The following is a 10,967-nucleotide window of genomic DNA, read 5'->3' as shown; positions in this document are numbered from 1 at the left end:
TTCACTTCATCGATCAGGCCTGCGTACTCGTACGAGTACAACACTCGTACAGAACCCCAGTTACAAGGCCAACGTACAGTCGGGACTCAGGAGTCAGGAAGTTTTTTTTTTCAGGAGTCAGGAGGTACAGTGGTCGAGCTGTAGGGGTCAGCGGACAGGGGATGGCCATAGGTGGGATAGGTAGGTAGTACGTAAGGATAGGTCGGGTACGGTTTTGTACGGTTTTGTACGGTACGGTAGGTAGTACGTAAGGATAGGTAGGGTACGGTACCAGAATTTGTGCAGAAACTCGTGCCTGCGCAATGCGCATGCAAAGCGCCTGCCGTGTTTCACCAACCTGCTGAATGTTCAGCACATGGCTGCAACACTCCGACATTCGTCCGCCAAACAAACTTTCTCAACTGGTAATGAGCGACTTAGTCCATGGCGGCCGCCCCTCCCCATCCCCCCCCTCCCTCCCCCCCCCGTACCGAAGTTGCCGCGCTCCCCGGCCTATATTCACGCTCACGCTCACCGCATGCGAGCTGCACCACCCGCAGCAACACTACGAGTATAGAAAGGGTCGTGTTCTATTTGCTTCAGAAACGCGCTGAACAGCTGACTGTTGATACGCCCTGTCTATCACCCACAGTGTACATCATGTGGTACCTTCGGCAGTCCTGAATCCCCACTGCAATTTGACATGGCGCAAATCTAGGATAGACATGTATCGCGTCGAGCCGTCGGCTATAGACCTAGCTGGCCGGGTGTGCCGATGTGCTCGCAAGCGGCCGGCACCCGTGTACACCAGCCCATCTAGAACCCCATCTCAACTCGTGATTGACTGCAGGCAGAGCGTAAGTGCCTGAAGTCCGGAACCGCAACCCGCCTGGTACGATCCACCGTTTTCGCACGGATTACTTTAGAACATCGACTAGTTGGGCCGCATTACGTGGGAAAGCCGATGTCACGAGCCACCGGGCCCTGAGTCGCGGCCCCCATCCTCTGTCTCTCCCGGAAAGTTGGGCAGTGGACCACTCCGACTTCTCCTTTAGATGGCGGCTTGCACATATAACACTCGCATGGAAGCTGCTGGGACTACTTGTCTTTCTGAGACTGACCAGGACGCATCTTTCCCGCTGTTCCTCCGGGCCCTCTCGCAGGCCGACTCCGAGGCTTGAGGTCTATCTCGTGCAGTTACTTCAGAAGCACCAACCTACCGCCCCTTCAAGATGGCACAAAGGCGCAACTCAATCGACCGCCGGCCGTCGCTGGGCAGGTCGGCATCCATTCTGCCAGGTGAGGCCAGTATGTACAATAAAGCGCGGGAGCACATTTCCTCTTCGCTTCACGCTTTTGCGGGTAACTGAGTTCCGGAAGTTTGACCGCAGGCGAGGGCTTTAACCACGTCGTTTTCGGCGTTCCCAAAGGGGAGTACCTCCCCGATTATTTCAAGTCCATGGTACGAAACACGGGGCTTGCGCTTTCATACTACGGATTGCCCGCATGTCACCATCAACCTGTCTACATGCTGCATGCGCGTTTCTGAGAGTAGCCCTGTCCTGTACCGCCCGTCTTCCCGGCTCCTCCACTTGTCTACTGACTTGCAGAAAAAGCATCTAAGTGACTCATCCCTCGAGATCGTGACATACTTGAAGGACGACCTGAAAAAGAAGTTGAAAGTTCATAATGACCGCTTCCTGTGTGTCATCATTCCCCCTGAGATGATGAAGGTATGATCAGACCAACTTAGAGCAGTCAACTGCCCTGTTCTATCCCTGCGTGATCACCCCACTCCGCTCATCCGCAGCGACCGTACCGGAAAGCTTCATCCACGTGCTGCTGTGTTTACCAGTGTCCTCTCACACAAGCGCTTGAATCCTGGATGATTAATCCTCAACCCCTCCATGGTCCTGCCTTATTCTCCACAGGGTGGTGTTATTGAATCTGTTCGCGAGATGGCTCCAAACTGTCCATTATATGGGTATGGCAACGAGCCCAACGGCAAGTACAAGCGTGACATTGACGCCTACGTTGGCCAACTTGATGGCCCGCCCTTGGTAAGCACCGAGCGGATCTACGCACCCTCACCCACTCAACCACCCGCTACCACCACGGTCAGCTGGAGAAACTGTTGGTCTCCAGTCCAAACATGACTATGCCTCGCCAGATCCTGTGATCCCTGCCACACCACATCTCGAAGGGCTCAACGAGATACGCCAACCCTCATCCAGCTCACCTCTCCGTCGTTTTTGTTGCCCACTGTTGCAGAACGGTCCGAGCTTGTTGCCGGGCAACAAGGGGTCTTGGGATCCAAAGGCCTTGGACAAGCTCGTTGAAATGTCCAAGAGCAAGCGTGGAGTTAGTGGCGGCGGTGGTGGCGGTGCGAAGCCAGCAGCAGGTACGCTGTCATTGCCAGTTAAAGACTTACACGCCTAGTTGCAGCCATATCTTCTTTGCTGTATGTATCGAATGGCACAGACATCCCAGGAGCCTCATGTGGCCTGACAAGTGATTGTACCGCCATTCCCGTTGCAGGCCGCTCCAACTCGGTTGAGCGCCAAGCTTCCGTTGCCAAGAAGGGCGGCCGTAGGTCTTCTGGAGAGCTTGACCGCAAGGGCAGTAGCAATGGACTGGCAAGGCAGGGAAGTGCTGCTGAAGACATGATGACGATGATGAATAACATGCAGGGGATGATGAACAACATGAGTATGGGAGGAGGCATGATGGGAGGAGGCATGATGAACAACCCTGGCATGATGGGAGGAGGCGGCATGCCAGGCATGGGCCAGCCCCAGCAGATGCAAGCCAACCCCATGGCAATGCAAGGCATGATGGGCACTCCCGACATGAACGGTGGGATGATGGGGGGCATGAACAACCCAGGCATGATGGGCGGAGGCATGATGAACGGAGGCATGATGGGCAACCCTATGGCCCCCCAGGGGATGATGGGTGGCGGCATGATGGACCAGTCAGGAGGGATGATGGGAGGTGGCATGCAGCAGCCTGGTGGGATGATGGACCAGTCAGCAGGAATGATGGGAGGTGGTATGCAGCAGCAGCAGCAGCCTGGTGGGATGATGGACCAGTCAGGAGCTATGATGGGAGGTGGCATGCAGCAGCAGCAGCAGCAGCAGCCGCCGCAGCAGCAGCCTGGTGGGATGATGGACCAGTCAGCAGGAATGATGAATGGCGGGATGCCTGGCATGAACAATGGAATGATGGGAGGAGGGATGCCAGGCATGAACGGCATGGACCAGATGCAGAATCAGATGGGCGGGATGCCAGGCATGCAGGGCTCGAATATGATGGGCGGCATGCCTGGCATGGGCATGCCAGGAGCTCAGCAGCAACCGATGGCAGGGATGCCCGGCATGATGCAGGGAATGCAGCAGCCAGTCGCGGCTGCTCCAGCCCCGGTGCCGCAGGCCGCTCCCGAGCCACCAAAGGAGGCTGTGAAGCTTCCATCTCACCTCCCGTGGACCGACCAAGAGACCAAGGTCATGAACTCGTTGTCCTCTGCGGAGCAGAAGATGATCCTCCTCCTGAAGGAAGAGATCCACAGCCTCCGCAAGGAAATCAAAGCTATCGACACATAATCCACATAACCCTTCCATGTACCCTTTCAAGTAGTGGTCACCACAGGGAGGGTAGGTACATCCAAAGACCTCCGCCGAGCGAGCGTGCTGGACATCATCAGGCAGTTGCCTCGGGTTCTGAAGTCCACATTTGAGCAAATCACCCCTATAGCCGAAGTCCCATGACAGCTGATGGGACCTATATGCCTTCGATTGGACGGCGATATTATAGCGCTGAAAGAGTGACATCACTGCGCGCCACCGTAATTCTATCTGACAGCCTGGTTCGTTTCAGTTTTTGTGCCATACAAAGCCCACATGGCCAATCTCTGCGGCTCCACTCGCCCATAGCCGCACTGTCCCTCCCCCCCAGGTCCTGCCCCCTTCCGCCTCTTACCCATTGTTCTCTCCCTTATTATGATCCTGTCACCTAGTCTGTGTTCCAGACCGCTTGTAATAATTTATCTACAGTTGAGTCATGTTCGCTGTTCCGATCAGCAGTCAGTCCAGTGATTGGGTTCCACTGGTCTACTCCTGCAGCATCATGCGTACAGCTCAGGCTATGCGCCTATGTTCCTGTGTTGAAGATTCCAAGGAAACCCTCTGTCCCTGCCTTGGGATCCGTCACTGTACTTCGCTTAAGGTAACACATGGGCAAGTGGTGCATGCATGTGGAGATATCGCACCCTCTTGTCAACACCTCGAGGGTACGTGTGTTTGCACCCGACAACCTAGCTAGAACCGTCATCATCGCGCCGTGGTTTCATGCACAGCTACGTGTTGAAGAAACAATATATTTCAAACAGCCAATGGAACACAGACCGGCCGCACGGACATCGGAGGGAAACATGGGGAAGGTAAGAGCCGTTGAGAGCTGGAGCTGGGAGAGGGAGGGGAGAAGGACAGGTATGTGGGCACTTGGAGCACTCAGCCGATACCCTGGGGGTGCATGTGGGCCATGCCAAGCACTCGGGAGGCCTCATGTCAGCTGGGTGGCATCCGGTGTGTGTCAGCGGCCCTAGAGCAGGTGACCCTCCCTCTTGCACGCAGTGGAGCCAGCGGCATCAAACTGCCAGATGAGGCCCAGGAGGACGGTCTGCAGCATATGCTATCATAGACCACACCATTTTGCACTCGCAGGATACCGTCTGCAAACAGCCAGCAAGCTGTAGGGGCCGTTATTGGGGTGGTGTGGAGAAAAGTGCCATGAGCTGTGGCAAGAGGCAAGTTGACGAGTGGACATGCTGTGCGCAAACACTCCCAGCATGATTGCTGTTCGTAGGGATGACAACAGAGCGCAAACTTTCACGAGGGGTAGGGCAGTTTTCAGCACAACGGCTGTTGAGTTTCACCCAGGGCTTGCGGTATCGACACATTAGTTTAACCGAGGGCAAATAGTATTGGATTTCACACTCAGACTAAAGACAGCGAGGGTCTGCGGCCAGTCTCAGCGGGAAGGAAATTAACATCATTGTTGCGGCTACCGTGTCACACACGGCTGTGTGCGAGACAGCCACTGGTAATTCATGAGCAAACAGCAGCGACAGGGGCGCCAGGGAAAAAAAGTGTCTGTATTCATGTGCCACAATATGTGGGCACACGTGGCGCGCCCCTCCATGAAAAGCAGCGTCGAATTCCGGCTTGCCGGTAAGGCAAGTGCTAGGGATCATGCCAGAAGCAAGAGGGGGGAAGGGTGTGCTCTGCCAAGTTTGGGGACAGTGCCTCGGCGCTCGTCTGCCATCGGCTGGACAGGCTAGAACAGAAAGCCGTCTCATCTCAGCAGTTCGACCTCGGTCTCCGAGAGAGGAACCCAGATCTCATGCACACGGTCCACTGGGCTCCCGTACAATGTGTAGAACACTGATCGCGTGTTTGACAGCACAGTGTTGTGTTTCTGCAGCTCCTTGTTGATGCGGCCAGTGAGCTCCATGTAGCGAAGGAAGACATTGTCGGGCCGCGATGCATCTGGGGCGTCTGCGTCCCATTGCACGACGGCCACCCAGTCGGTGGGCTTGACGGTGGGACTCCATGGGGAGAGAAGTATTTGCTGGTCAGTGGGCTCCCTGTAGGGGTCGCCCTGCACACAAATCCATGGCCATGAAAAAACTCAGCCCCCAAAGGCAGGCGAGGGGAGGACATGGAAGCAGTCGCTCGATAGATAAAAAGCAACGGCCAGAGGCCAGGTAGGGCTGATAGCAAATGCGCAAATGGAGAAACAGGACTTTGGTTGAGCATTGCTCGGGCGCAGCTTCGCCGAGGCGATGAAAGCTAGGTTCAGCAGCTCATGCAACAGAGAGAGAGAGAGAGAGAGAGAGAGAGAGACAGAGTGCCTGTGCACAGCCGACCACCAGGGGGCCCAGCGAAGGGGGGGGGGGGGGGGGGGGGGGAGGGGTGTCTGACCTGCACGCTGCTGTGCAGGCGGTAGTGCATTGTGTACCCATACTTGAAGCCCTTTTTGGGCGAGCGTGCGACAGTCGCCCTCGCGGGACCTGCTTTGTGTTTACCCTCAGCGACACCACCAGAGGGGTCGTGATGGGGATGGGCTCCTCCTGGAAGTTGGCCTCCGTCCGGTACTTGATGATTTTCTGCAGTTGGGAAGGGGTGGATGCTTGGATGAGTCACGGGCCTTGCAGGACCAGGCCAGGTTGATGGTGTGGAGGTGCAGGGGTGGTGGTGGCGGTGGCAGAGAGGGCGGGGGGGGGGGGGGGGGGGGTGGTGCGGGGGCGTGAGGAAGTATACCACACCCTCCCTCCTTGGCCCCCCCCCCCAAACCCGCCCTGCACTTTTGCCGTCACTAAGCTGGGTCGACAGGAGAGGGCAGGCTCACCAGGAAGCTGTCTCTGAACTGGTCGCTGCTGGCATCGCTGAACTTTGCCACCTCACTCTCATAAGAAACCCATTCCTCCACGCGGTACTGCCGGGCCACTGCGTTCGCTCTGGTCAGGTTGACCTGTCTCTCGATCTGCGGGCATTCTGCTCTGGAGCATGGACCATCAATGCTCGAACGGGGTATCTCAGCCCCAAAGTGGTCCGTCCGGTCGTCCCCTTCGAAGTGCATTTGTTGTCGTCTCTTGGCAGTGCTGCCAACTAGTCGTAGCCGTGCCTCCGTGACCGCGTCCGATGTGTTGACCCACGTCAGCACCAGCACCAGCAGGAAGGATCCTGAGGCATAAGGAGTGGAGGCCATGCTGCACTTTGCCGGCCTGGCAAAGGCGAAATCAGGCAGGCCGTGCGTCAGTGAATAGTTTGGAAGCTGCAGCGCATCAGGGCAACAAGGCGCGGGCGGGGCGAGGAGGGCCATGCACTAAGTTCCTACGGATCGCAGGATGCTTCCCGCACCATCATGTCTACCCCCCACAGTCAGGGAAATGCCAGAGGATCGTTCAACTTCACAGCTAGAGGCGGATTGTACACTCGCGACAAGACTGCAGTGCAGGAGCCACCTGCTACTGTGTCGGCAGCTCCAGGTGCAGAGCCAGGGAGCGTATATGCATATCTACCACAACCATCGCTGATGACAGAGCGTTGGCATCTATTGGATGGGGTGGTTGGCAGGCAAGGGTGACAGTTTAGCTAACAGCAGGGGACAGGTCGTGTCAGCGCGCGACACCTGAATTGACCGGCGGGTTTTGTCCTGTCCGTGCTGGACATATCGCCAGCTACGGGTAACCGACGTGAAGCGCGCCCGCCACTGATGTTCGATGGGCCTTTCGTAGACTAGTGCGGCGTATTCAGCGCCTCATTGAATACCATCGTTGGCTCAGCTGGCACAAACTGTATGCAGGGTGCCTCAGCGGTCCTCTAGGCTCGTGCCGATTGGACATTGGTCCACTACCCGTAGACGGTTTTTTTAAAAAAAATTCCAACCCCCGGGAGACGGTTTTTTCACGCTCTCGAGACGGTTTGTGTTTTCGCGCCGTGTCGGGAGACTTTGATATCCAGCTCAGCTAGGTGACAGGGTACGTAGGTTACCGGGGATAGGGGTCAATCAAGGTAGGGTATCGCTACCTTAGGTAGGGTAACGCTACCTACGTTCTATCATTTGGTTCAACTCTTCATATCACAGCTACAGATAGATAGTAGCCCTCCCCCCGTATGGAATCACCGATATGTAGGAGATATATATCACAGCTTGCATATCACATGGTGCACCAGCCACCAGGTGTCCTCACGGCTCACAGGTCCCCCAGCCAGGATGGTAATTGGTAGGCACCTCATTCCTCAATGTGTACAATAAGAGAGTTGTACCGCATGGATAGGAGCCAAAAAAAAACTCAGAGAATGCTGCAATCTGCATGCAGCCAGATGCAGCATATTATTGTTTTCGTCCGTGCTCGGAGTTTAAGTACGTACCCCAGCCTAACAAGTATCGAGAAGCCTTACAGATGTAAGGCTTACAGGTGAAAGTGCTCTCTCTCTCTCTCTCTCTCTCTCTCTCGCACGCGCGCGGTACACCTACCAATCCCCCATTTCGTGAATAACTGCCACAAGACAAACCGCCCAAGGCCTTCCAGGTGCCCATAACGTAGTGGCACTAGTATGTCTCCAGGACCGGATGTTGTGACCTCTCGACCACATGGCTATGCTAGGTACAGTTGTAGTGGCTTTACGTCAGTGGAAGGCTGGCGGGTGTGACCTGTACAGGTAACGAAAGACTTCCCTACATGGTGAGGGCAGCAGCGTCAGCTGTGCCCATCTTGCTGACTTCTGTGCAAGACCAAGCCACTGTGTTGACAAGCAGAATTTTAAATGCAAGTATCCGAGACTCTATCCCTGAGGGGACAAGCGTACGCTAGGGACTGATTCAGTTTGCTGAATAAATTCTCGAGGTGGCTAATGCTCATCGGAGTACGGGCGGTCTAGTTAGAAGGCCGCAGACTCTGCTCTGCAGCAACACCGGTCAACAGGGAGTCGCCAGAGACAGGCACCCATAGCTCGTGGACGCGGTCAACGGGCCCACCCCAGGCAGCATAGTACAACCGCCGGATCGCTGGCTTGACCCCTCCGACGCTGTCAAATGCGTCTGTGAGCTGTCGCCGGAAGGCAGTGGCGTGCTGCAAGATCACGTCCTTCTCGTCTATGTCCTACATGAGCCACAGCGGGGGCAGTGTGGGGTTGGGCTGTCATACTGCAGCACCACGTCTCCGAGCCAGGGGTTTGCAAGTGACAGTCCTGGCGCAGGGGACTGGCCACCTCTGGGCATGCATCCCAGAGAGAACCGGACCCGGTTGACAGAATCAAGACTGCAACTGTGGTGTCCAGTCTATTCCTTACAGTCAGAATCTCTGCCTGCTCTCTAGTATGCTGCTTTGGACACCGCTCACAGGGATCCACAACTCATAGAATCTGTCAATGGGCCCTCCCCAGATGGCCAGGTACGCCTTGCTGCCCAGGTAGGCACTGCCGTGCTCGGCGAGAGCAGCTACCAGGTTCTGCTTGAAGTAGTTATACTGTACCTTCAGAGCTGCACTGTCATCCGTATCCTCTTGCGTCCATTGGTGCACTGCCACCCACTCGTCCTCATCCGTGGGAGTCCATCCAACTATGTTTAAGTCCCTCACCGTTGGCTCCGCATAGGGATCCGACTGTTGCCCAGTGGAGGAAGGGTGGAGCAAAAGCACCGGGGGGGGGGGGGGGGGGGGGGGGGGGGCTTGAGCTTCTCGATGCCCCGAACAGGCAGCAGGATCAGGCCTCTGTGCTGTGATGTCAGCTGTGGCTGAGAGATATGGGGATACAAAAGCAGGGGCTACGTTGATATGGAAAACAGAGCGAGGCCGGGTAGGGTTGGGAAGGATAGGTCGCTCACCGCCACACTCGAGTCGAGACGCCAGTACACCTTGAACCCACTCCTGAAGGAGACCTTGCGGTCTGGGTCAAACTCATCAAACTTGTCATCGATGAAGAGCTCAACTACGATAGGTGTTGTGATGGGGATGGGCGAGCCAGCAAAGTTGTTTCCTCTCTGGTAGCCGATTATTTTCTGGAAATGGACAAGTAACCAAAAAAATGGGTGAGCAGTGAAAAACGCATGCATCGGGTCGGCCTGTGAACAATGACATAGCTGCAGAATGACCGAGCAATTGACGGAGAGGATTCATGATTATGTGCGTATCAGGGGGAAGGGGGGCGGCTGTGGAAAAAAAGGGGCAGAAGGACCGGAAGAACAAAACCTTTCACGGGAAGCAGGAGGAACCAACCATGAATGCTTCCTTAAAATCAATGCAGTTCACATGCTTGAACTTCCAGTTGTCGTCCTCAACAGCACTTGGCCGGCTTGTACTTCCTCAGCGCTGCGCCCAAGGTGGTTAGCTGAACTTCTTTCTCCAGTGGAGGGCACTCAACCTTGGAGCATGGTCCCACCAGCCTGCTCGGATTGTAGCCTGTCAACAGGTGGTTCTTCGTCGAGTCGTGTAGTTTGTGGCGGTGCGACTGCACTACCGCAGCGGTGGTGGCTGTCACCGTCGTGGCCAACACAAATGCAACAAGTGCGTGGAACCGCATGGCTGGTGTGCGACCTGCACAAGAACCCAGAGGTTGATCTGAGTTGTCTTGTGCTGCACATGTGCGCAGGGGTCTGCATGGATGCGGAGGGCGACAGGCAGCCAGGTTCACAAGCGTGAAGACACAGGCGTATAGGCAGAGGGAGGGAGGGAGGGAGGGTGAGCGGAGCGACGGAAATAGTAGTGGCCGTGCACCCGCACGCAGGGGCACAGTCTAGGCCTTATGGTGTTCAAGCGAGGCTCTGCTTGCGGCACATGCTTCCCGGCTACCTGCCAAGTGCTGTCCCATGCCGGGTGGGTGCGTCGTCTTTTGATGCCCCGACGCCAAGGCCAGCCGGTCCCACCGAAGGAGGCGTTAGCGGGGCGAGGGAGGGGTGGTCAAAGGAACGTCACAGGAAGGTGTGCCGTGGCGGGAACCTGCACAGGTATTGATAGCAACGTTCCGCCACGCTCCGCTGCTGCAGCACTTGGTTTCGGGACGCTTCGGGGAGCAACACCGTCGGAACGAGATCGCAAGAATCCGGAGAAATCCCAGCGGAGGCACTGTCCTTGGTCAGAGCCCGCTTCGAGCACTTCGTGTTCTCGCAAGGCCCGAGTCTGGCAGCAACATTAGATTCACAAACCGGCCATACTACCGGCACACACAGGAAGGAAAGCGCTTAGCGCTCGATCCTGCTACTGTACCAGGAGGGAGCAGGTACCCTACCTACCTAGGAGATACCCCAATTTGGCCTAGCGACCTCCGCGGCGCGGGGAAAGCGCGGCAGAATGCAATTCGGCGCGCCTGGAGCCTGTGCAGCAGGTAAAATAGGCCACCCGACGACAAGATATAGAATCTCTTTAGGTATCCCATTAATGTTGAAATGTTCCACAATCCAATATGAAAATGAACATCAGTATTTTTATT

General features: G+C 56.2%; 1 protein-coding gene across 1 annotated transcript; it reads right to left on the bottom strand.

Moving 5' to 3' along the window:
- Positions 1–8,394: 8,394 nt before the first annotated feature.
- Positions 8,395–10,603, bottom strand: LOC142354973 (uncharacterized). The gene is made up of 5 exons (XM_075407294.1): positions 10,331–10,603; positions 9,758–10,075; positions 9,367–9,540; positions 9,017–9,145; positions 8,395–8,644 (listed from the first exon to the last, which is right to left on the bottom strand). Exons 2-5 carry the CDS (start codon positions 9,758–9,760, stop codon positions 8,420–8,422), a joined length of 531 nt encoding a protein of 176 aa, XP_075263409.1. The 5' UTR covers positions 9,761–10,075; positions 10,331–10,603; the 3' UTR covers positions 8,395–8,419.
- Between the last annotated feature and the right edge of the window lie 364 nt (positions 10,604–10,967).

Source organism: Convolutriloba macropyga, unplaced genomic scaffold (genome assembly GCF_964194025.1).
Source record: "Convolutriloba macropyga unplaced genomic scaffold, txConMacr16.3 SCAFFOLD_3038, whole genome shotgun sequence".
Taxonomy (NCBI): domain Eukaryota; kingdom Metazoa; phylum Xenacoelomorpha; order Acoela; family Convolutidae; genus Convolutriloba; species Convolutriloba macropyga.
Note: the sequence above shows the minus strand (reverse complement) of the source record. Positions and strands in the feature narration are given on the sequence as shown.

Excerpts from the sequence above, each read along its gene's own strand:
- LOC142354973 (XM_075407294.1), bottom strand. Across the intron at positions 9,146-9,366 it reads GTCTCGACTCGAGTGTGGCG|TCGGATCCCTATGCGGAGCC; the intron begins GTGAGCGACCTA and ends ACTGGGCAACAG. Across the intron at positions 8,645-9,016 it reads ATGACAGTGCAGCTCTGAAG|GACATAGACGAGAAGGACGT; the intron begins GTACAGTATAAC and ends TGGCTCATGTAG.